This window comes from Falco peregrinus, chromosome 6, assembly GCF_023634155.1.
Source record: "Falco peregrinus isolate bFalPer1 chromosome 6, bFalPer1.pri, whole genome shotgun sequence".
Lineage (NCBI taxonomy): Eukaryota > Metazoa > Chordata > Aves > Falconiformes > Falconidae > Falco > Falco peregrinus.
In genome coordinates this window covers 57,087,954-57,113,685 of record NC_073726.1, presented here as the reverse complement: position 1 = coordinate 57,113,685, position 25,732 = coordinate 57,087,954, and the positions used below count along the sequence as shown (strand labels likewise).

At 48.8% G+C, this 25,732-nt stretch overlaps 1 protein-coding gene across 13 annotated transcripts in view; it reads left to right on the top strand.

The window, feature by feature from the left end:
• Nucleotides 1-25,496, top strand: part of ZC3H7B (zinc finger CCCH-type containing 7B) — a 52,574-nt gene extending 27,078 nt beyond the window's left edge. For all 13 annotated transcript variants that reach the window (XM_055807613.1, XM_055807616.1, XM_055807611.1 and 10 more), the window contains exons 12-23: nucleotides 513-675; nucleotides 762-923; nucleotides 1,799-2,004; nucleotides 5,431-5,531; nucleotides 6,218-6,399; nucleotides 8,720-8,805; nucleotides 14,312-14,445; nucleotides 15,998-16,103; nucleotides 17,569-17,677; nucleotides 19,367-19,500; nucleotides 20,302-20,465; nucleotides 21,224-25,496. In XM_055807613.1, coding sequence (XP_055663588.1) covers nucleotides 513-675; nucleotides 762-923; nucleotides 1,799-2,004; nucleotides 5,431-5,531; nucleotides 6,218-6,399; nucleotides 8,720-8,805; nucleotides 14,312-14,445; nucleotides 15,998-16,103; nucleotides 17,569-17,677; nucleotides 19,367-19,500; nucleotides 20,302-20,465; nucleotides 21,224-21,416 — 1,740 coding nt within the window. In that variant the 3' untranslated portion in view covers nucleotides 21,417-25,496. The remainder of the gene's footprint in view (nucleotides 1-512; nucleotides 676-761; nucleotides 924-1,798; nucleotides 2,005-5,430; nucleotides 5,532-6,217; nucleotides 6,400-8,719; nucleotides 8,806-14,311; nucleotides 14,446-15,997; nucleotides 16,104-17,568; nucleotides 17,678-19,366; nucleotides 19,501-20,301; nucleotides 20,466-21,223) is intronic.
• Nucleotides 25,497-25,732: the final 236 nt, after the last annotated feature.

Below are 25,732 nucleotides of genomic sequence, written 5' to 3'. Positions count from 1 at the left end.
TCCTGGAGAACAGGGGCAGGGTTATCTATGGTTAGCAAATTTGGAACAAGAATTATTCTTAAGTTCCTGCTATCTGCTAGCCCTGTTAACATCAATGTGAAGCAAACTCTCTGTCCTCAGATCTGCTTCCTAAAGACTCACTGATAAGCGTTTTGGTTTTTTCCCACGTTGGGATAGATAGACTTGATTTGAGAGTCTTCCAATGCAGAGTTGGTTGTGGTGAAAGAAATGGGAAGGAGTGAGGGGGGCATTTTGTTCTGTAGCTCGTGATAGAAAACTGAGGTCCCTCACCAAGGAAGAAAGAAGACTGTCTTTGAAATAAACATACCATACGGTTTCTTGGAAAAAATTGCATGCAGCTCTTTTGGAAATGTCATGTCAGATGTGAACATTTTGATGAGACAGAAAATGAGGAAGGTTTTTGAGAGACTGGAATGGGGCAGGGGGTTAGAGTGGTTTCTTACCCATGTGGTGGCAGAGCTGCAAAGAGGGGTATGTGTGCTTTTGCTCAGGTCAGTCTTGGTGGAGTGAGTCACCCAGCTGTGCCCAAGGTCACCGAGCACCTGCTGTCCCAGCCGGAACCAGTTATGCCCAACACAGCCCTGCTGGTGAAGAACCCCCTGGCATCTACTCATGTCTTCAAACAAGCCTGTCATGTCTGCTACCCCAAAACAGGTGATGCATTTGCTCTGCCACCCAGAGCACTGGCCCAGGCTAGGGTTTGCTTTTCCCTGGCTTGATGGGGTTATTCTCTCCTGCAGGGCCCAAAGCTGGTGATTACACCTATCGGGAGGGCTTGGAGCACAAGTGCAAGCGGGACATCCTGCTGGGCAGGCTGAAGAACTCAGAAGACAAGAGCTGGAAAAGGATCCGTCCTCGCCCAACGAAAACCAACTTTGTAGGATCCTATTACCTGTGCAAAGGTGATCTGGAGGGGATAGGGCTGTTGATGGTTGGGAAGGGTCTGTTCAGTTTGTGCCAGGGGAGTTTGGGAGGGGACTTCCAGTTGGTATTGCCTGCTGTCTTTTGGGTCTTCCTGTCCCATCAGTAGCCTATGGACTGGGAGGCTCAGTACAATGAAAGGCAATGAGCTCTCCTGTTGTGGAGAGCAGACCGCTTTTAAGTAGTGGACTAGAAGAACTGCAAAGGCATAGTGAGGTACCGCGCACAGCCAAGCGCTCAGAGCTGCCCTGTTGACATGGGCTTTGCTGAGAACGCTGCCTCCTGTACATGCGCGTGCGTGCATAAGTCCCACTCCACCCAAGCAGCTCCATGGCAGGGTTGTGGTTCTGCCTAGGGAAAAGCTCTCTCTGCCTGCCTCTCCAGCTCATCCCTCTAAAAGTGCAGGCAATGTGACCAGACTGGTCCCTGAGGCAACGTCATTACAAAGTACCTAATGAGGTGGGGAGATTGCAAGAGCCAAGATAACAGGGCTCCTTAGCGCTGGGCTGCTAGGAGAACTTAATCTGAATTGGCTGTAAAAGGGGTTGGTTAAATCATTGTCTGTCTCTGGCCAGGTGCTGAGATAAAGTAGACTCCATTTTGAGACAGTCTCCACAATAGGTTGCATTACTTTAGATTGTTGAGATTGTCACCATTTAGTAGTTTGCATAAACTTTTCTGAATGCCTTGGTATAGACAAACCTGGGGGGAGATGTCTTTTCTTTTTTTTAACTCTGTGTTTTCTTGCTTTCAGCTCCTTGTGAGGTGTGGGCAGTGGGAGGAGATGAGAGAGAGTTTAGATTCTGACTGGGCCGCCCTCCCTGTGTGGTGGTGTGTGCTGTTTGTTGCTTTGTAGATATGCTTAACAAGCAGGACTGTAAGTACGGGGATAACTGCACCTTCGCGTACCACCAGGAAGAGATCGACGTGTGGACGGAGGAGAGGAAGGGGACCCTCAATCGTGACCTCCTCTTTGACCCGCTAGGTGGGATCAAGCAGAGCAGCCTCACCATTGCCAAGCTCCTCAAGGAACATCAGGGCATCTTCACCTTCCTTTGTGAGGTACAGAGCTGGTGGGAGGGAGCAGGCACCCTTCATCATCTCCTCAGTATGTGTCTGGACCACTGACATGTTGATAGTTGCCATCATGGAAACATGGTAGGATGACTCACACAACTAGAGTGCTGCAATGGATGGCTATCAACTATTCAGGAAGGATAGGCAAGGAAGGAGAAGCAGTGGGGTAGCCCTCTATGTTAGGGAGTGTTTTGACTATCTAGACCTTGATGATGGTGATGATATGGTTGAGCGTTTATGGGTAAGAGTCAGCAGGAAGACCAAGAAAGTAGGTATCGTGGTGGGAGTCTGTTACAGACCACCCAACCAGGATGCAGAACCAGACAAAATGTTCTATTAGCAGCTGGGATAAGTATCACAATTGCAAGCCCTTGTTCTCATGGGGAACTTTAACTTACCAGGTGTCTGCTGGAAATACAGTGGAGAGGTAACAGTCTAGGAGGTTCCTGGAGTGTGTGGAAGATAACTGCCTGACACAGCTGGTGAGAGAGCCTGTTAGGGAAGGCGCCCCGCTGGACCTGTTGTTTGTGAACAGAGAAGGACTTGTGGGTGATGTGATGGCTGGAGGCCGTCTTGGGCAGAGTGAGTTTTCAGTGCTTGGAGAAGTGTGGGTGGGGGTCAGCAGTACTGCTGCCTTAGAATTCCAGAGGGCAGACTCTGGCCCGTTTAAAAGCCTGATTGACAGAATCCCTTGGGAGGCAATCCTGAAGGGCAAAGGAGTCCAGGAAGGCTGGACGTTTTTCAGGAAGGAAATCTTAAAGGCGCAGGAGCAGGCCATCCCCATGTGCCAGAAGACAAGCTGGTGGGGAAGACCAGCCTGGCTGAACAGAGAGCTTCTGCTGGAACTCAGGAAAAAAAGGAGAGTTTATGACCATTGGAAGAAGGGGCAGGCAACTCAGGGGGGCTACAGAAGTGTTGCGAGGTTATGCAGGGAGAAAATCAGAAGGGCCAAAACCCAACTAGAACTTAATCTGGCTACTGCTGTAAAAGGCAATTAAAAATGTTTCTCTAAATGTTAGCAACAGAAGGAGGGCTAAGGAGAATCTCCAGCCTTTATTGGATGCAGGAGCAAACGGTGACAAAGGATGAGGAAAAAGCTGAGGTATGTAATGCCTTCTTTGCCTCAGTCTTCAATAGTAAGACCAGTTGTTCTCTGGGTACTCGGCCCTCTGAGCTGGAAGATGGATGGTGAGCAGAATGAAGCCCCCATAATCCAAGGGGAAATGGTCAGCAACCTGCTACACCACTTAGGCACACACAGGTCTATGGGGCTGGATGGGATCTCCCTGAGGGTACTGAGGGAGCTGGTGGAAGCGCTCACCAAGCCGCTTTCCATCATTTATCAGCAGTCCTGGCTAACCAGGGAGGTCCCAGTCGAATGGAAGTTAGCAAATGAGACTCCCATCTACATAAAGGGCTGGAAGGAGGATCCAGGGAACTACAGGCCTGTCAGCCTGGCCTCAGTGCCATGGAAAGTTATGGAGCAGGTCATCTTGAGTGCCACCACGCGGCATGTATGGAACAACCAGGCAATTGGGCCCAGCCAGCATGGGTTTATGAAAGACAGGTCCTGCCTGACTAGCATAATCTCCTTCTGTGACAAAGTGACCCACTTAGTGGGTGAGGGAAAGGCTGTGGGTGTTGTCTGCGTAGGCCTTAGTAAAGCCTTTGACGCGGTTTCTCGCAGTATTCTCCTGGAGAAACTGGCTGGTCATGGCTTGGATGGGCCTGTGCTTTGCTGGGTAAAACACGGGCTGGACACCTGGGCATGAAGGGTGGAGGTGAATGGAGTTAAATGCAGTTGGCAGCCGGTCGCAAGTGGTGCTCCCCAGGGCTCAGAATCGGGGCAAGTTCTGTTTAATGTCTTTATCAGTTATCTGGGTGAGGAGATCAAGTGCACCCTCAGTAAGTTTGCAGATGACACCAAGTTGGGGGTGAGGGTTGATCTGCTTGAGGCAAGGAAGGCTCTACAGAGGAATCCGAACAGGCTGAATCCATGGGCCAATTGTACAAGGTTCAACAGAGCCAAATGCTGGGTCCTGCACTTGGGTCACAACAACCCCACGCAGTGCTACAGGCTTGGGGAAGAGTGTTAGGAAAGGACCTGGGGGTGCTGGCTGACAGCTAGCCGAATGTGAGCTGGCATTGTGCCCCGGTGGCCAAGAAGGCCAGTAGCATCCTGGCTTGTATCCAAAGTAGTGTGGCCAGCAGGACAAGGGAAGTGATTGTCCCCCTTGTACACTGGTGAGACCACACCTTGAATCCTGTGTTCAGTTTTGGGCCCCTCAATTCAAGAGGGACATATTGGTGCTGGAGCATGACCAGAGAAGGGCCACAAAGCTGGTGAAGTGTCTAGAGAACAAGCCTTGTGAGGAACAGCTGAGGGAACTGGGGTTGTTTAGACTGGAGAAAAGGAGGCTCAAGGGAGGCCTTATTGCTCTCTACAAGGTGTCAGTCTTTGCTCCCAGGTTACAAGTGGTAGGACAAGAGGAAATGGCCTGAAGTTGCACCAAGGGAGGTTTAGATTGGGTATTAGGAAAATTTTCTTCATTGAAAGGGTTGTCAGGCATTGGAACAGGCTGCCCAGGGAAGAGGTGGAGTCACCATCCCTGTAGGTATTTAGAAGATGTGTAGACGTGGTGCTTAGGGACATGGTTTGGTGGTGGACTTGGCAGTCCTGGGTTAACAGCTGGACTCGATGATCTTAAAGGTCTTTTCCAACCTAAACAATTCTATGATTCTGTATGTCCCAGCCAGTGCCCTGCTCCCAGAAGGGCAGTGAGCAGTGGATGCAACTGTGTAGGAGAAAGGAGAGGTAGTTTTCCTCCTTAGCCTTGCAGCTGAACCAGGTGTACACAGCCTCATGGGATCACCTGTCTCTTCCTCTGTCTTGACATGTTGCTTTGAATTGTAATTTAGCCCCAGCTACTTTAGAAATCAGAACCCCATAATGCAGTGAATTCCCACTTGATGTCTGTGCTGAGCCAGAGTTGGGGGTGAAGGATTGGCTCATATCATTTTAATGCTGTGCAGCAGAGTTCCCCGCACTGGCAGTACATGTAAAGAGACATGTTCTTTGCTGTGAACTGGCTGTTCTTTTATTTCTCCCCATCATTTCCCCCTTGTTCTTGCTCAGTTGACTAACTGGGAAAGAATATGTGGCTCTGACCAGTCTTTTTCCAACCACAATGGAAAATACTGTTGAGAATAAGCCAAAAAATGTTGTCCGGAAGCTTTTAAAAAAATGCACTTGCTTTATTTTAAAGCCCTACCGCAGAGTTTTCACCAGGCTTCTTCTAACTTTGAACATTAGAATAGGCTGGCTCTGGTTCTTCTTCTCATTCCAAGTGAAGTGGCTCTGGTTCACTGCTCTCTAAGATTTTCCCAGTGTGCTAATTCTTCTCTTCTCAGATTTGCTTTGACAGCAAACCCCGGATTATCAGCAAAGGGACCAAGGACACACCATCTGTCTGCTCCAACCTTTCTGCCAAACACAGTTTCCATGACAACAAGTGAGTGAATTTTTTTTTGTGCTAATGGGAGCAGTCTCTCATAAGTCCACCCAGTTTAACTCCAGGGCCCCGGTCTCTTTCTTTCTTCCCCATGGGTTCTAATCATAGGGCAGCTCAATGCATGACAAATAGTACTGTGTGCTTCACCCTGCATGTTTGCTCCTGGGGCTGAGGGATTTCAGGCATCAGCAAAGCCCTTTGGAGTCAGCCTAATTTTTCCATTGACTTAATTTGCCTTTCAGTTTGGCCTTTACATAAAGGTCAAACCAAAGATTCTCTAGCTCAGGATCCTGCTTCTGACTGGCTGGTAATGAATGTTTGGGAAAACAAGTATAAGAAACATGTCAAGTACACAGTAATACAACCCCTTCTGGTTACTGGCAACCTGGGACTTAGGAACTTGCTGAGCCAGAGGAGCTGGTATCTTTGCTGCGTATTTTGAAATGTGTCTGATCTCTGAACTTAAGCAGAGCATCACCCATGGGCTGAGGAGATTGAAAATACCTACCTAGGGTTGATAGGGTGGGAGGGCAGGGGTCTGGTTTTCCCAGGGGGAGTCTGCCTCTCCCAGAGTTGATTTTCTGTGTCCTTTACCTGCCCAATCAAACGTCTGAAAGTCACATGTAAGGGGGAGGGGGTGAAGATTTGATCCTCTGGTGCTTCATATTTCTCTGGCCTGGCTGCAGGTGTCTGGTCCACATTGTACGTTCCACCTCCCTGAAATACTCCAAGATCCGCCAGTTCCAGGAGCACTTCCAGTTTGATGTGTGCCGACATGAGGTGCGTTATGGCTGCCTGCGTGAGGACAGCTGCCACTTTGCTCATAGTTTCATCGAGCTCAAGGTCTGGCTGCTGCAGCAATATTCAGGTGAGTGTGACTTGGTGCAGGACTTGTGATGTTTCACCAGTGTACCCAGGGCTAGTTGAGAGGGGAAGAGGGTGATCTGGCAGAACTGAGAAGTTGTCAGTCACTTGTGCATGTACTTAGTCTGACTCCTCAGGGACTCAGAAAAGAGGACCAAGGTGTTCTGTGAGATGACTTGTCCCTTGTCCCTTTAGATGTGCTATTGCAATTTGCAGACCAAGAAGCCTTTCCCTTGGGACCAGCTGCATAAGTTGAAATGATTATTAGGAAGGGCTGAACCCCCAGAGGTGTTCTGGTATTTAAATCCTGTGCAACACCCTAAGTAGCAATTGGATGTCTGAGTGAGTGTCTGGTGCAGTAAGAATGGCAGCATGTGCAGGTGACAAAGCAGTTATATAAAGGAAGGCTGTGCATCTCCAGTTTCTCAAAACAAATTCACCAAAAATGGGAAATGGCAAGATACTTGGTGTCTCCCAAAAAGGCTTTTTTGACATGCCTCTGAAGAGGCTATTTGCAGAAATTAATATTCGCATCACTCACGTAATGACACTGCCACATCTGGCACTTTCAGCTTCTCTCTCTCTCTCTCTCTCTGACATGTTGGAGGGTTTTTCTTGCTGTTCTCCTGTTAACTGAGTGGATGATGGTACACCCACAATGCTACCTACATCTTTTTTCACCACAGGTCTTGTTTAGTGCAGGATCTAGCCCAGTAATGGGAGTACTTTAGAGAAGAAACATGGATGATTATGGATGTTTCTCACCATTTTTTGATATAATTGGGGGCAACTTCTTTAATCTGTTGTTCAAGCTCTTGTCACTGTTGTTCAGTGCAGTCCTTGGCCTTGGCTTGGCTCATGAAAGACAGTGATGAACAAGTAGCACGCTGTGCCAACCATCTTCTGTTCTTCCCATTTGGCCTCACTTGTGGCTGCAGGAAATTAAAAAATTACACCACCAGAGATTCTAAGACAGCATGTTGCCTGTGAGCCATAGGCCATCATTGCTACCCTGCATGCTTGTGGTCTTGCCCATAGTACTCTGAGCACTCTAATATTCAAGCATCTTGCTCTTTTCCCCACCCCATGGTTGATTTATTTTTGTTGGTGATTTTTTTAGAAAAAGTTTCTTTGCTCCCTCCTTCCCTCTCTCTATTCCTCCCTTTTCAGCCTGTAGAAGACATCATTAGATTTTTGCTTCTTGCCTTCTTTACTTGAAGAAGTGATTTCCAGAGGGGAAGGTAGGGAGATGAAACAACCCATTAGTTTAGCTGCAGAGGTGATCTTTAAGCCTGTGCTTATTCCCATCTTCTCCAACAATGGGAGAGCCATCACCTTTTTGGTTTTTTTCTGCAGGGCTGTATATATAAGCCTGCTTTCTGCATGAGTTTGCCTTCCTGGAGTGGTAGTTTATTACCTCTCTTAAGTGTAGCCCTCATTATGGAAACAGAGATGAAAGGTAGTCGTCTCCATTCTTTGGGAATGCTTTAGCTTTGGAGCAGAGAGTTTGATGTGGGCACCATTTGCTTGGCAAGAATAGGAAAGAGGCATCATTCCTAGCAGCTTGCATTTGAAACTGGTGGGCTGTTGCATTTCACAGCCATCTGAGCTTTTACAGAGCTTGTGGCTTTGTTCGTGGGGATAAAGGATTGTATTAGTGGAGTAAAGGTTCCCAAGATCTGAAAATGTGGACAGGCAGGACTGTTTTCTTGTTCACTGTGCCTTTTCACAGACATATCTTGCTGTCTTCTTCCATCAGTGGAAATCACAGAGTCTTTGTCCTCACTAATGATGTTGCAAAAGAGGCCAAAATATTATAAGTAACCAGCACATGGGCCTTTTGGTTCACAGATCATCTCTTTGGGACAGATCATGCTTTGGAGAGCTGGTGTATTGGAAGACATCCTTTCATATTTGGGAGGTGTTTTTTTTTCACAACCACTATATTTCTACACCATATTGTTGAGTTAGTTCAGATTTCTGGGACTGGAAGTAGGCAGTCACTTGAAACAAATTTTGTTTGAAATTCAGTCTTTTGACAAGAGCTGTATATGTTTCTCCCATTGGACCTGTACCCTGAGGGTCACAGTGCAGAATGGAGAAGATGGGAGCTGCTTCAGCCCTTTCTTTGCCAGGTCCATTGCAGCATGTTAACTTTTTGCTGTGGCTTTCTCTAGCTTTATAGTTTTTTTGTCCTCAAAATACAGGTCAGTGCTGTGTCCAGTCCTAGAATACTTGGACACTGAAGAGGGAGTTGCAGTTTTTCTAACTCTCTTCTCTTGGCCAAAGCACGGTAGCTCAGTCCTGTCTCCTTTTGTTCCCAGGAATGACCCATGAAGATATCGTGCAGGAATCGAAGAAGTACTGGCAGCAGATGGAGGCACATGCCAGCAAACCAGCCAACAGCATGGTAAGTAAGGTGCATCTAGAGCTTGCAGCCCGATTTTGCTCCCAACTTTTCCAGCATTTTCTCTGTTTTCTTCCCACTGCTGTGCCTGACAGGTCTCATGCAGACCAGGCTGGCCATTGGGGAGGAGGACAGCTGAGAGCTTTCCTGGCTGCAGTGCTAGTGATGAACTTTGTGCCTTGTTTTGCAGCATTGTTACCTGCTCTGTTCAGTGGTGGGGTGAAGCCTCCAGAGCCGGCAGAGCAATGTCCAGAGAATGGTACTGCCTGCCACACCTTGCTAGTGAAATCGGAGACTTTGGGGACCATAGCCACACAGAATGGGGACCAAAGGTGTCCTGCTGCCCTTTAGTGGCCAAGGGACGATACGGCAGTTTGAAGGACTAAGAAATGACTCATGGCCCATAGGACTGCTCTAAACTCAGGAGCGCATGGAGCTTGCAACTCAGGTGCTCTTGAGGCTGGGCAGAGATCTTAGTGGAGCTTTGCCAGGAGGAGGCTGTGAGCTTTGCCTCTCTTTGTGCCACATGTCTCTCATTGTGAGAGAAGGTGCCTCTGGCTGCACCCTCCGAAACTGCTAAGACCTTTTTCTGGAGAGGTATGTCAGAAGCAAAGAGCGTCTTTTGGTCTGCTTTATTCCATCCTGTTGGCTACGAGTGGTGCTGCCTTATCCTTTTTTTAACCCCAAGAGGCTATTCTGTTCTGTAGGAGTGGAGCCCACACAGTGAGGACAATTCCCAGCCCAGCCTTGAGGTTGAACTAAAGCGGTTTTACCATTAGAACAGCGAGTATTTTGTTCTTTAATTACTTTCAGAAAATATGTCTGATGAGATGAGAAACTTCATGTCTCCTAGCAAGCTCTCAGATGTAGGAGCGATTCTCTCCCCTGCAAAATGGTGGGGAAATGGTTGTGAAACCCTTTTGTTCCCACATGACAGCTTTCTTTCCCCTTGTGGAGGCCTGAGCTCGCCACCCCTTGGCCTGTGCCTTACTGTCACAGATAGTTCACCTTTATCTGGAACCTCTCATCCAGGAGTGCCTCTGCAGAGAACAGCACTGGGTGCAGCCTGTGAACACCCTGCAGGGAGGTGTTTTATAGGAAAGGGATCTGAGTCACTCACATAGTGTGTAGCAGCTTTTTTTGGCTAGGTTATGGGCCAGCGGAAGTTTTCTGAAGGCTGTAGGGCACTGATGCTGGGGAAAAGCAGGTCTGGTGGGTATGGGTTAGTCCAACAGAAATGATACATGTGACTGCACTGGTGCTTGCAGTGGGTTCTGTATCCACCTATGTACTGGTTATGCTGCCTGAGATGCAGTCATCTTTGAGGAAATCGTCAGCAACATACCTGTGCAGCCTGTTCTGCTGTTGTGGTCTGAAATGGTTGGGGAAGAAGAATGGGAGGCCACAGTCCAGAGTAACCAAGGTCTCTAGGTCCCAAAGCTGCCTGACTTACTTAAGGAATATGTTCTAGCATCTCGGGAAACTGAAAGGACAAATTTCAACAGCCTGTATTATAGAAGAAGTGAGCATGGGTGATCTGAATTGTCCCTGCAGACAGAGCTGGCTATGTTCTGTTGTTCTGTTTCTACCTGGTGTGGAGACAGAGGCAGCTGCCTGCATCTCCACAGTGGAGGAAACTAAGTGCCAAATCTGCAGCGGTTTGTGACAATAGTTGGATTTATATCGGCAATCCCCGCTCCATGGATAGCAAAGTCTAGTGGCTGGTTCTGTCCTGCTTGCTGTGGATCTGCCTGCATTTTCCAGAAAGCTCTGTCTTGCCGTTCTTTGTGCATAATTTGGCGATTAAAAAAAGAGAGATGGACAGCTGTTTTCCTGTAAGCCTTGCAGCTTCAAATACACCTTTGTCTGGAGGTGCTGCTGTTGGAAGAACATGTTGCTCAGCAGGCATGGTCAGAGCATGTCCTCTGAAGCAAGTGGGATCCGGGTGCTGGGCATGAGTTTTGTTTCTGGCCATTGGGGCTTGCGGGGGCAGAGGATCAGGAAAAGAAATGCCAGCATCTGCTACATCAGCTGACAGGGGATGGGCAGAGAGCTACAGTTTCTGGCCACTGTGGGCAGTGTTGTGGCTGATGGCCAATGGCAAAGTCTGGTTATGCCCTACAAATGCCTGTCACAGAGCAGGACTGCACCCTCCACCCTTCCAGGGCATCATTTTGTGCGGAGGCAAAGCAGCAGCCTTGTTGGTACAGTCAGAAAGTGCCTACCAGTGGCATCATCAGTCGTCTGTAGGGATTGGCCGCCTGGCACTGGTACCATGCAGAGAGACAGTCAAGTCGGTCAGATGCATGTGTTTGCAATAGCAAACCATGACTTTGGCGTGAGCCCGTACTGAGCCAGAGGGCTGTGCTCTGGGATGAGACACTGTCTTGCTGCTGAAGACCCCGGGGGCAGGACTAACATATCAGTTGAGAGATGTTTACTTTTGCCATTATTTTCTCCCATCCAAGCAGGCTAACGTGACTCAGTTTTCTCAGCGTCCTTCCAGCTTTCGAAGTTGGCTGCCTGGCAAAGACAACTTCCCAGGAGTGCTGTAAAAGCAGACCCCTCCTTTCCACCATCCCATGTGATCCACACTCACCCCAGCGCCCTCTGGTCACTGGAAGCAAAGTTGGTCCCAGGGATTTTGCTGCAGTTTTGTCACACAGTTAGCATCTGGGGCTTTCTAGCTGTGGAGAAAAGAGGCAGGCAGCATACAGGGACCCAGCAGCTGTGATGATGCAGGTCAGGAGACTTAGCAAGAAGCAGAAGATGTACTGCTTGCTAAATACCTGCCAGGTATCTCACACTTGGCCCCACAGATTTGGTCCCGTGGAGGCTGCTGTAGGAGTAGACCCAGTGGCTGCAGATTGAAGAGGCAGTCAGCAGGGAGGCTGTTTTAGGTAGCTGGGTGTCCTCCCATTGCATCCCTAGGAACTGATGTGGTTTAGCCCTTGTTTTTTGTGGGTTTTGAGGACTATTCTGCTTTTACTCCACTAGGCAGCTGCAGAACCTCTATAAAACTGGCCTCAGAATTAACAATTTAAGCATGGAGAGAAAGGGAAAGTCTCTAATAAGGGGTACTTGCACAGCTGACTTGGTTAGGTGGCTGAGAAACCTGGGGTCCTCATATAGTCTCCTGAGGCACATGGCTTCTCCAGAGAGCATTTCAGTATCACTGAGAGGGGTTCCTGAAGTTGGGAGACATGAGTGGCCATACTGGGGCTGTTGCTTTCTGCAAAGCCTGAAGTGGAGAGCTGTTGTGCCAAAGACTGTTGTTTGTTTGGTTGCCATAGTGTGTAGCTAACACTATATTGCCTGGCTTCATAGCAAGGGGTGGTGCCACAGCCCGAGGCACTTTTGCCTGGCTTTGTCTACTAGAGCCTCATGTGATATAATTTCCACACTGTTGGTTATCAGCAGCCTGCCAGGTATGTGTCTTGCCTTTACAAATACAGCCATGTAGCAGCAACAGCAGCAGCTTTGATTTTTTGATTGGCTCGTAATTCCCTGGGAACATACATGCCCACTGGATTGACCAGCAGTTTTCATGACTGATGAGAAGTGCACAGGGCTTCTTTTGGTTAAGATTTTGTGGGGAAAGCAGCCCAGATCACCGGAATTACCTGAGAAACAAACATTTTCTTTATCTCTGATCTATTGTGCCTTCTGGAGCCACTCGGATTTTATTTTTGCTGCATCAGTAGATTTGAGCCAAGCTTCCTGGCTGTGCTGAGAGATCTGTCGCCTGGAGGATTATGTGGCAGATAGCGTGGGGCTGATAAAAGGCAATGTGCCAGCAATACCATTTTGTTACCCTAGACCTATAGGTTTGGTGGATCCGTGGTGAGCTGTAGCATAATTTCCTTTGGAGACCAAGTGGACATTAAAACTACTGTTCAAAGGCCACACGTGTGAAAGGGAGGCACCTTACTTCCTTCTGTGATATCCCAGGTCTCAACCCTGCTCATCCTGCAGCCGGCCACTTTGATGTGTTCTTGGTGGTCACCAGCACTGGCAAAAGCTGACAGATGAACAAGTCATGTGGCAGATGCCACCAGAAAGGCTGTCTTGCAGGCCAGTAGGCCAGAATTGCTGTTGCTTTTCAAGAGAGGTGATGGCTCTTTGGAAGGGTCCTTTTGCTGGGACATCCAGAGCAGTGATGGCCTCATAGTCAGCACAGGCAAAGGTCAGCTCTGAGGTCAGCTTTTCACAGTGATGGAGAACCTTTTGTGTCAGCTCTGCTTCTCCAAAGGAGTACGTCTGGAAGATGCAGAGTGGTAGTCCGTAGCTTACATGGCGTTTCCTGGGAGATGCTTTGATTCTGCACTGCCTGCGCTTGCTGCTTTCCCTTTGCCAAGGGATGCACATACGGTCCATGCTACTTCTAATCAATCGCTGTCAGACGCCTGCTCCTTGGCGACATGGTTTGCCTGTCTGCTCACTGTTAAATGCTCAGGGTTAGAAGTCAAGGCATGGCAGCTGGGATGGGCTGCTGATGTGGTTAGCAGTCAGAGAACTGTTTTACTGATACATGACCTTTGTGCTTCATGGCTGGCTCAGTGACCAGGGTGTTCTCTTGTACCCTCACATACTCCTGTGCCAAGGGCCACTGGTGTCCAGTCAGGTTTGCTTTTTGGTTTGGAAATGAACTGGAGACACCATCCTCATGTCTTCCAATGGCAATATAGAATGCAAATGGCTTTCCAGATATTTGCTCAGAAAACACAAGGCAGTGGTGATATGGAACTGGCTCTTTCTTCCCCTGCAACCCGTTAGTCATAATCCCAAGACAGCCTTCTCACAGGGACAGGTAGAAGGCCAACCAAGTGAGGTGACTGAAAGGATATGAAATGCATATATTGATGGTTGTACCTCTGTCCAGAGGTCATGATTAACTGCCCGTGAAACCTGGTGCAAAGGAACTGTGAGAGATGGAGACCTGCCCACTAATGGTTTGGAAGGCTATCAACAAGAGGACCCAGCTTTGACTTCATGGTGTCAAATGCTGAATGTGTCATGAGCCTCTTGGTCAAAGAGCAGGAGTGGTGGGTCCTGCGCTGCGGCACGGCCATGCTTCCTCCCAAAGGGGCTCTCTTGGCTGTCGGCTGAGCTCTCTCCACAGGTAGTGGGGGGGATGTGGATTGCCCTTCCTGCGTGGAAGTGGGGATTAAGTACTGGGGCAGGTCTCACAGAGCTTGTCTGCACAGGGAGATATGCTGCAGGGGTTTCACAGCCAGGCCTGGTCAGTGCTTGAAGCTGCTTGGCTAGCTGTGCTTTTGGCCAGATGTCAAAGCCCAGGAAATCATGCTGAAGCAAGTAGTGGTTTTGTTTCTGTGTGGTATGTCAACAGGCCACCACCTAACAGTGGTGGAGGAGAACTGGGCTGTCTCTGATTTAATCTGGTTTGTCGCTGGCAGTGGGCATACAGGGAGTCACCAGTGTCAGTCTCCGTGGCAGTTTGAGGGGTGTGATTTGGGGCTCTGCCTGAGGTTGTGGTTCTCTTCCCCAGGCTTCTCCCCGGGCTCCCACATCAAGCACCTTTGACCTCCAGATGAAGTTTGTATGTGGCCAGTGCTGGAGAAACGGGCAGCTGGTGGAGCCAGATAAAGACCTCAAGTACTGCAGTGCCAAAGCCCGCCACTGGTGAGCAATGCAACCTTCTCTTTCCCCCACCCCTCCTCAAGGGCAGGAATTTCTCCTCTTACCTTCTCCAGATTCTTTGGAAGAGGCTGTAAGGTCTCCTAACAGCCTTTCACCGCTTGATACCAGCATTGCAGATAGCTGTTTTCCAGTTTCCAGCTCTCTTTATGTTTGTATTTGCTACCAGCATTGTGCAGATGTTAGTCCTGGTGTGTGCTGTCCAACTCCCCCAGTTCACTTTTTTCACAATTGCTATAATTTCTTCATAGCAAGGCCACCAAGGTAGTTCTCGTCTGTACTTGTTTATATTCCTAGCTGTTTGCAGATCTCTGTCAGGTCACTATTAGCAATGATTCAAGGTATTCTGCTTCCCTTTAGTTTCCTTGGCTCTTTCATTGCTTTGGTTGCTCTTCTCTGATGCATGTCTTGTCTGTTTGCACCTCCTGGCTCCTTGGGGCCCATAAGGATGTTCAGTGTGATAAAACCATAGCACAGTTTGGCTTGGAAATGACCTTTAAAAGTCATTTAGTCCAACACCCCCTGCAATGAGCAGGGACATCTTCAACCAGATCAGGTTGCTCAGAGCCCCAACCAACCAGACCTTGAATGTTTCCAGGGATGGGGCATCCACCACCTCTCTGGGTTGGTCCAGTGTTTCAACACCCTTATCATAAAAAAGTCTTCATTTTACCTAGTCTGAATCTACCTTCTTTTAGTTTAAAACCATTACCCCTGGTCCTATTGCTACAGGCCCCGCTGAACAGTTTGTCCCCATCTTTCTTATAAGCCCCCTAGAAGAGGAATATCAGCTGGGAAATTACATTGGGTCATGGAACCTGTGGCCTGTCTCACCCAGACAGCCTAGTGGGATAGGGTGGAAGGGTTTATAGGACTTTACTTCCCATGACACAAGCTGCAAAGGCACAGTCCAGCATCCTATTGCAAATGTAAGACCTTTGTTGAAAAAGAGCAGAAGCGGCAGTTGCTGGAGGAAGTGAGCAGGTGAGGATCACTTCCTGGAATGGGAAGAATAACATCTCCTTGTGCAGCTGCTAAATAGAGTTGGGGTTTTTGCCCAGGGTATCTCCTGGTGATTGCTTGCTGGAGCTGCAGGAGAACTAATACTTCCTGGCACCTGTTCATAAGACAGTGCTTGTAATGCCTTGCATTTTTACTGCACCTTTCAAGCAGAAAATATTCCCAGATGTTTTTAGTGGATCTAATTGCACAATAATTGTCTGTGTCAAAGGATGTAATGCAGTTGTTTAGTAATCCCTGGTGATTCCGTGTGAGACTTGGGGGAGATTTTTATGGCTTTATGAGAAGAGATACCCCAGGAAATATGTGATAAGTACAGGGAGAAATCCTCCTAAAACACCCTTCTTGTGGCTTCTCTGTCACAGATGTGTGTGTCTGGGAGCAGCTGGATAGTGCAGAGACAAGCTGGACAGGGGGATCTGGTCACCTGTCAATATTTAAGGGTCTCTTAGGAAAACAAAACCTTGTTCTGCTCTTCTTTTTGTCTCTCTTGATTTATTCTCTCTTCTTCATTCAGTTGGACAAAGGAACGTCGCGTCCTGCTGGTGATGTCCAAAGCAAAGAAGAAGTGGGTGTCTGTCCGACCACTGCCTTCCATCCGCAACTTCCCCCAGCAATATGATGTAAGCCTCATGCCCGGCACAGCCAGGTGCCCCTTCCCATTCCCTCCTACCATGGTGCAGTGCTTTGAGGGCTGGTCCCGTGTAGAGCTGGCAGGGAGGCAGTCACGTGTTGTCTGAGGTGGGAGGCAAGGACAGACTGACAACAGCAAGATGTCAAACACATCCAGCAAAAGGGTGGAGCAGAAAAAGGAGCGGCACCTGTTTAAACCACGCTACGCACGTATGAGAGTTTCTGACGTTGCTGCTAATGCAGTCACCATCTCAAGAAGTGGCTGGCACAGGGTTTGGGAATAAGATTGAAGTTTCCCCTTAGGTCAGGGTTTCTCAATGTAGGTGAGAGGTGAGACGAAGTGCTTGGGAGAAGCCTATCCCTGCCTTTGCTGCGGCTGTGCTGCTGTAGATTGTGAAACTTGCTCACAATGTGTTTTGAAAGCAAAGCTAAGAACTCAGTTAAAAAGCCACATGCTGTGAGGAAAACTACAGATAGCCAGCCTCCGACCCCAGCCCCAAATGTGGTGATTGATAGTTTCTCTCTCCCTCTCCTTTTCTTTTTCCCTGAGAGGAGAAAGCTTCTCTCCTCCTTCCCTGTGGGATCTGCTGCCTGTTAGTTCGCAGGCAGGTGCAAGGCCACGCATGAGGCCTTGAGCACTCTCCAGTTGCAGGCCAGTTGCTAGAAGCTGGAGTGGGGGAGCAAGAGTTATTTACAGCTGCTGCAGTAGGAGATGAGGCCAGCAGCCGAGCTGCAGATCATGCAGCACAGCAGTTTGCCAAACAAGCGTGTGCGTTGCCTGAGCTCCCACCGAGCCCCAACCAGAGACAAACAGTGTTGTGTCTTCCCCCTAAGCTCCCACCGAGCCCCAACCAGAGACAAACAGTGTTGTGTCTTCCCCCTAGAACCCATGGGCCAGCTCGTCTCCACACTGCTGTCCTCCTCTGGTGACTGGACTTGGGGAGAAGGGGTGATCAGTAAATACGATGCTTGGAAAGCTTCTTATTTTCTCTGGCAATGATGCTGTTGGTACCTGTGGGCTAAAAGTTGTGTGCGTGCTAAGTAGCCCTCAAGGCCACTCTTCACCCACTTGGAGGTGGCTGAAGAATGAGTCGTCTTTGAGGACCAGCAACTTGACCAGCTGGAGACACTGTTGGGTCGATCCAGGTTGCTCCCTGCTGTCTCGCCCAAGGCCAGCGCTAAGTGTACCCTCATCTGGTTGCCTGTGGAAATGGCAACAAGAGAGAGAGAGGCCAGGTGCTGAACTGAGCTGCCTGCATGTTTATAGGGAAAACTTGCCCTTTGGGTCATCAGGAGCTTGAGGAAAAGAAGCATGAGTTAATGACATACGAAGTGTCCTGTTTGTGACCTCTCCTGCATACAATTTAATGTCACAGCTGGTGTTTTGAACCCACTTTTCTCTCTAGCAAGGAATGTTTGTGCAGATGCTAAATTTTGCTCTCTGTCTTTTAACAGTTGTGTATCCATGCACAAAATGGACGGAAATGCCAGTATGTGGGCAACTGCTCCTTTGCCCACAGCCCTGAGGAAAGAGACATGTGGACCTTCATGAAGGAAAATAAAAGTGAGTGGGGGAAACGTGGGGCAGAGAATTTAGGGAGAGTGAAGGGGACATTTGGGCAGTGGATGTGCAGTGGATGCAGGGTCTGTTAAGGCAAACTGTGCAACAGAGACTGAGCTGGACAGAGCTCGTAGTACCATGAGTTTAGGTGGGATTAAGGGGCAGGTCTATCTACAGTAATTTAGAGCTGCTTTTTTCTTAAACGTGCATGTATATCTTGAGTCCCTTGCTCCAGGACTAGTGCTCGTTGGTCCCATGTCTTGCATTGCTCCATTGCTGCCCTCCCTTTCTGCAGCAATTTGAATCCACCCTGTGCTGTGCCTCCAGTTGCCTGTACTGTCCCAGGCCTGGCTCCTTATGGAGGTCTGCTGAAGCACCAGTCCTGATCTGTAGCTGCTCCTGTATCTTTCTTGTCTGTTTTGTATCTGCCTTGGCTTTTTTGCCCATTTCTGTTCATATCCCTTGCTCTCGGGCTGCAGCACTCCCGGCTCACAGCATTGTGCTCAAAGGGGTGGATTTGAGATCCTGAATGAGAACATTGTTGGGTGGTGCCTTTGTGGAGGAGCTTGTCTGGAATTAATTATGCAGGCTCCCAACTTACTTTTTTTGGGGGTAGCTGGGGTTTGCCCATGTCCTGGATGGCCAGCTCTCTGGCAACAGTCTTTGTTTATTCAGACCAACAGCAAGCTGGGAAAAAAGACTTTCTTTGCAAGGCCCAGTTGTCCAAGTGCTCTCCTGTCTCTGTTGGAGGATGCTGGAAAGCTTGAAGGGTTCCCGGCCTTCTCTGAGTTCGTTCAGTCTTTATGCTTGGATAGAAGGTCTTCCTCTCTGCTGGGCCAAATGCTGTTATTTGTTACAGTTCAAGTAATTTCATTGCTGAAGCCTTTAAAGCACATCAGACCAGTTTGGGTGTGTTTGCTCAAGCATGAAGGTGTATCCACAAACAGCAGCGTTGTTTCAGTTTGGGGGAATTTGCAATCATTATGCCCAATTGCCTTGAGTTCCTCAATTACCCATTTAGCGAGAAGTAAATCACTAATGCATCGCACTTACAGCATCGCATGGGTGTCTGCCGACATTTATGTGTCCATAGCCTCTCTGCGGAGCTGATTTTGGAAAGGCAGATATGCAATCAGAGCTTCCACCCAAAATTTCTTTTCCCATTAGTAGGTTTTAAACCAAGAGTGCGCCAAAACACATCGACTGCAGTCCTCTGGGCAGGTTTTGAACTTGGGGCAAGCTATGATTAGGTCTTCCCTCCCCAGTGCTTCCTGTGGCCAGCTTGCTTAAGGGCTCTCCTCCCTCTCAAGTGCTGAGGATGAAACTTAGGCTTAGAGGGAAGGGATGGATCTTAGCTCCCTGGCTGGAGTGAGATGTCTGCTGAGGTCAAGCAGGATCAGGCCTGATGGAGAATCACCTTCTGGGGTGAAGTACATGGAGATCTTGGGGCACTTTCCCTCCTTCCTGAATACTTTCTGTAGCTTCTGTCACGCCAGGTGGTGTGGTGTGAATTTGGTTCCTCTCACCTGAGTAAGTGACATTGGGCCACCCAAGCACAAGCCTTCAGTCTGGTGGCAGGTGCTGCTGCACAGGAGAGGGGAGGGAAGGGCTGTGCCAGTGCTCCTCTTTTCTCATAGTTTGTGCATGGTGCGGGAGGTTGACCGAGTGACTTCACGGGTCGCTTTTGTGCAGTACTAGATATGCAGCAGACCTATGACATGTGGCTAAAGAAACACAATCCTGGGAAGCCTGGAGAGGGGACACCACTCACCTCACGAGAAGGGGAGAAACAGATCCAGATGCCCACTGACTATGCTGACATCATGGTAAGCAGCTGATCTCTTGACCTTCATCCCTCCTCCTCGGTGCTGACAGTCTGCCCCTCTCCTGTGCTCCAGGTGTGAGCTAGCAGGGACTGCATTGCTTTTGTGGGAAAGAGCCTGTGCTAATGTAGCTTAAATGGATGGCTTGGAGCTGCACAGCAAGGGCAGCACAGTAAGCACAGATGAGGTGGGTTGAGATTGACCTGGGGTCAGCAAGGCTCTGCAATGGTTTTTCTGTTAATCTTCATGTCAGTAGGAGTCTACCTTAAGGTTCCCTTTTGCATGGGCTCAGCCTCTCCCCAGTGTTCCTGCCTGCTCCTGGGAAAGCTGGAGGAGCCATTGCTGGCCTGTTGGAAAAGAAGGAGAAACTTGGAGAAGAGCTGGGTCAGGAGCACAAAGGCCTGGGAAAACCAGAGATAGATGTGTCTCCTTAGCTGAGGGGTTGTGGCTGGTGTAAGGGCTTGTGGTGCTGAAGAGTCCTGCATTGCCTGTGCACCTGGGGCCTTGCAGTCAGACCCCACCTGGGCTGTCAGCAGAGCAGGGGGACCATGTCAGTGAACTGAGCTGCCCTGTTCTCTGAGCCTGTTTGAGCTGTAGGTAGACATCAACAGAACATCTCTGCTCCCCCTTAGTGGCAGCATGATGCCCTAAAAATGACATGGCAGGAAAGTGCAGGAAGTCATAGACTGAGTGAAGATTCCAGGATGCTCTGGAAGGAGAGGGGCAGAGGCAGTGCCAGCACGGGGAAGGCCGCCGGGTGTGACAACTCACTGACTGGCCCTTTGCCCTGTCTGCACTGGTCAGATGGGCTACCACTGCTGGCTCTGTGGGAAGAACAGCAACAGCAAGAAGCAGTGGCAGCAGCACATCCAGTCGGAGAAGCACAAGGAGAAGGTCTTCACCTCAGACAGTGACTCCAGCTGCTGGAGCTACCGCTTCCCCATGGGCGAATTCCGTCTCTGTGAAAGGTACCATTGTCACATCTCCCTCCTGTGCTGCTCTTGCAGGAGTGGGGCAACAGACGCAGGGCCTCCATCATCTCTCCTTTTCCTTCACTGCCTCCTCCTCCTCTCACAGAGTCCCCAGGGACTTTTGCTTGGAGGAAGAATGGGATGAGCTGACAGGTTTGGGTGACGGTGAGGCTGCTGTTGGATCCCAGAGGTGCTCAGCCACACTACTGAGTGGTAAAATATATTCCCGAGCATGTGTCTTTAGAAAAGGAGAGCAAGCTTCATGTCTGCACCTGTGCCCTCCATAGCCAGGATGCTCTCAGGCTGCTGAATAGTCTGCTTGGCCTGATGCTTGGGGGAATCCCAGGTGCTTTATTAAACGGTGTAAAAGGCTCTCACACTCTGAATCAGCACCTTGAGGTGTCTTCAGAAGGCTTGTGATGGTTAGAGAGAAGGCTTTGTCTCTTGTAGATGTTACCTGGATTTCCTTTCTTGTGTGGTGCTTTCTCCTCATCCAGCTGGTCTGCTTCCAGCTCACATTGTTTTGTTCTGTTGACTAAACCCCCTCGTAGACGTTGCTCTGTTCACTGCTCTGTTTCTATGCCCAGCCTCCATGTTGCCTTCCCTGGTTGCACATGGGTTTGTAGGAGAATCACTTTTCCCTTAGAAAGGAGAGTTTGCAGCATGTTTCGGTAGGCCCGGATTGAGTATCCCAGATGAGGAGCTCAAAACCCTGTCCTGGGGTGCCTCCCTGATTGTGCTGCTTGTGCTGGCAGGTTCCAGAAGAGCAAGACCTGCCCCGAAGGAGAGGAGTGTCGCTATGCCCATGGCCAGGACGAGCTGACAGAGTGGCTAGACCGGAGGGAGGTGCTGAAACAGAAACTGGCCAAGGCCCGCAAGGACATGCTGCTCTGCCCCAGGGATGACGACTTCGGGAAATACAACTTCCTATTGCGGGATGGCGTATAGTAAGGGTTGTGGGGGGAGCCTGTCGGCTGGAGAAACATGTGGCGGGTTTTCTGAGAGTGGCAGTAGCAGGGAGAGCGAGATCTGTGTCTCGCAAAGAGAACTTTTTCTTTTCTTTCGTTTTAAGATTATGAGACGATGATTTATTAGTGGTGAATGAAATCGTGAATTTGATTATCCTTGGCCAGCGAATGCCATGCTCACTGAGTTTGTGATCTGTTTTCTCTCTCTTCTTTTCTCCAAATTCTCCTTCCTCTCCCATCTTTTTGTTTTCACTGTCCTTCATTCAAAGGAATGAATCCAAGTCTGTACTGGGCTGTGAATCAGAGAATTTCTCCTCGTGTCATTCTTCTGCCCTTCAATTCAGAGTGTGGCTGCAGAGGTCCAGAGGACAAAGCTGAGAGGAAGGGCCAGACATCTGGTGAAAAGGTGACCATGAAGTTCATGTGCTCCTTTTCTCAGAGCTGTAGAGCAAGCCCCACTTGCGCTGCTGCAGCCAGCCTGCTCTCCTGGGAGTTCAGTACCGGAAGAATTAGGAATTGAGGTTCAAAGAAGGAAAACCACTAGATCTGGCTTAAAACATCTAGGCTTAAACTTCTGCTGTCTTTATTGCCCTGAGGCATCAACTGGCGCTGAGGAGGGTAACAGCCATGTGGTGTCGAGAGTGTAGCTAAAAGCAGCAAAGTAATAAAACTGCTTGCAGCAGCAGGAACTGGATTGTAGGTGACTTCAGACTGTTTCAGATGACTGCACCCAGAAAGCAAATGGTTAACTCCTCATTAGATGTCTTTCTCAGTGTGCAACATGTATTCCAGGTAGGTAGTTTTGGTTTGTTTTTGGCTGGTGTGGCTGGTGCAAGTGAGATTGAAGCCATCTCGAAGGTGTAGCGGAGACTGTGACACACCCTGTATCACTAGTTCACACAGCGATATCAGTCAGGAGGAAGGCTGTAATCAAAGGGAGCCCGTATTTTTGTGTTGCCTTGTGTCTTGAAGAAAGGGAAGTAGGTAGTGGGGGTTCCCTCCTTGCTCTTTAAATTATGTGTGTTACTGGTTATTTAGAGCTGCCTTTTAGAGCATATGTAGAGCATGCAGTGCCAGAAGAACTGGATGGGGACCCATTTAAAAGGACACCATTGAGCAGCATGGATGATGTTTTGCTAATGGGAATCCAGCTGGATGGGCACTTACCAGCACTGGTGGTCCAGCCCCCTCCCCCTTGGAGCTGGGGCAGGGAGCTTGCAGACACGCAGTGGAGCCAGGATGTGACCCCGGGCAGGGACTGTGGCAGAGAGAGTGGCACAGCTGTGTGCCTGCTCCTGTCCTGCCTGATGTGCACCGTGATGGGGGAACCAGTGATGCTGAGCTCTGTGCCAGGACTTTTGGCTTTTATAGTGGCAGCGGTGGGAGGCAGTGCTGCTCTGTATGCCAGCCTTGTCCTTTCTGGCAGTCTCATCCTGTAAGCAGTAAACGTGTGTCCTGTCCTGAGCTTCCCTCTCCTCTCTTCTGCAGTCCAGCTGTGCTCTGCGGTTTTGCATGCATGGATGGCACCATCCACACAAACACAAATACATCTCTGTCACAGCCTTCCTAAGAGGATGTCTTTTTCATGCAGAGGCTCCCAAGACAGCAAGCTCTGAGCCCTTGGGGCTGGCAGTGCTGTATCCATGGTAAATACAATCTGGCTGTGAACTGCTCAGTGCTTTGGCATTGCTGGGTCCCCCTTTCCCCTCCCTGCTCCCATATCCTTGGGCTTCCCAGCTTCAAGAGAGACGGCATGTGGAAATACAGGGGATGCTATGGAGGCAGTTGGCACCTTTCTAAACCAGACTCCAGGCAGGTGCATCAGCTCCACTGAGTAGTTAACGGCCCAGGAGCAGAGCACGCTGCATGCTGGTCTTGGGTCTTTCCAGAGATACTGTCTGCTCTAAGTAAGCTGAATGTGCCTCTGAGCTTAGAATTGTTTAGGTTGGAAAAGACCTTTAAGATCATTGAGTCCAACTGTTAACCCAGGACTGCCCAGTCCACCACTAAACCATGTCCCCAGGTGCCACATCTGCACTTCCAAATACCTCCAGGGATGGTGCCCACTTCCCTGGGCAGCTCAGCCACTTCCCTGCAGAGCTTGTTTCCTCTCCTTTAAGATGTAGGTGTTGGTCACTGGTTTGGTATGAGCTTCCTTTCCCAGCTATACAGCACCTTGAGATCTGCTCTGGAAGGGGCCAGGACCATAACACCTGATGATGCACAGATGGCTTGTTGGGAGAAGAGGGAAGTGGTTATTTCCATCTCTGCCCAAGGACAAGATGGGGGAGGATCCGTAGTGCTGCAGGGAAAGAGAATGACCAACACGGTATCAGCTACGGCAGTTTTTGAGTGGTCACGTGCTGTGTGTTCTCCTCTGCCCTTCGCTGTAGCTGTCTGGATCGTACCTTCTGGTGCTCCTTGTGCCCAAGTGGTCAACGGTATAAACAGAGAAAGACAGGGGAGGAGGCAGGCGTCAGCGTGTGGGTTATTTTGTTCTGCTCTTCTGGGGCAGAGACACCAAGGAAGCAAATCTGGATCGGGAACACTGGAATGTGTTTTTTATTTTTAAAACAAACCTGCATCTCTAGTGTGACTCTAGCATTCGCTGCGCCGTGATTTCTCATATGATAACTTGTTTAGGTTACAGAGTGGGTCACTGCCCCCTCTCCCCATCTCTGCAGTGAGAGCCCAGCTGCTCAGCAGGGCTTTGGAGGTTCGGAGTTAGGGCCAAGGCGGGGAGAGGGCGAGTGTGCGTGAGGTGGGGGAGGCCCACGGTTACGGGGGTTGCGTTGAGTATCTCTTTTTGTTTTCCCTGATATGATAACCTGGTCTGTGGTGTTGCAGTACTTTGTCACCAGACTTGTTTTAGTGTGTATATATGTGACCCCTCCCGTGAAGCATATATACACAGGTATTAAATATATCACTTTATATAATATTATATGTGTGTGGTATCAAAGGAATCTTTTAAATGAGGGTAAAGGAAAAGGACTCGGGCCAGGAAACGCAGCATCTCCAGTTTAAATTTGAAGACATTTATTTGGCTTAGGGGAAGGGAAGTAACAAAGAGGGGAGAGGTTTATATACATAGGTATAAATTCTGAGATGGGACGGGTTTCCCTGTTCACATTTTTGAAACCCCCTAGGATGTCCTCACAACCCCATCTCAGTGAAAAAGTATTATACTACTAACTAGCAAGTAAAGTTTTTAATGATAAGGCTTTGCTTATATTATTTAAAGGGACATTGTGAAGGGCAGGAGGCTTCACACTTGACTTCCCAGGTTCGCTTGATTAAGCCAAGAGGGTTTTCTTCAGCACGTTATGGACTCTCAGCAGAACTGCTTGGCGCTTGTGGCTCTACAACAGACAAACCACAAGTTGTAGGGCTGCTTTAGTGGTGCGTTCACAAGGCCCTGTGATAACTCTCTTCTTTAGTCATGTGAGAAGAAGAGACTTTTGCAGTGCAGAACCAAATTCAAGGGTTATTAACAAAAGAAGTTATATTTTAATTTTTTAACATTAGAAGAAAATCTCGTATCTTGTAAATCTTGCAAAATAACCACAGACGCACACATCATGCAGAGCAGAGACTTGCTAAATGCTGAAGGACTCGGTGAAAATCTTTTCCCAAATGCTTTGGTAGGGGCATTCGGGATTTGGTAGGGATTTAAGTGACACCGGCATTGGAGTTAACCTGGCCTTCTACAGAGAGAAGTAAAAAAACCAAAAAATACCCTGCTTAGCTTGTATGAAACTGTATGTCAAAAATGGATGGGTCTTAGCAAGTGAAAGGAGAAGATAGCAAGGGGATGCTGCAGTTCTGAGCTGGGTAGTAATGATTTTGAGTCCTTTAATATGTCTTTGTATTAATATAATTTAAGAATACCACGCTTTACTATTAAAAAAGAACTTAGTATCTTTCATAAGGTCTAGTATCAGGATAATAATGTAGATGTTTTAACAACATTTTTTTTTGTTCTTAAATAAAAAAAACAACCAAACTTGCTTCTTTTAGCCTTTGTAATAGAAAATAAAAGTGTGCACTTTAAACCCTCTCCTTATCCAGTGTGTGTCTGCATTTTTCAAATAGCTTGCAAAGACTGTCTGTCTTGGGTTCAAGTTTCCCTGCTGTAAGGAGGGAAGCAAAGGGAGCGCTTCAAGCATTGGATCACTTCTACTTTCTCCCATCTTTGAATATAATCTACTGCTCTTCTTGCAGAGTGGAAAATTGCCTGTGTGTATATTAACAGATTCTGCAGTTCATCAGATCACAGTTCTTGTGAACTGTAGG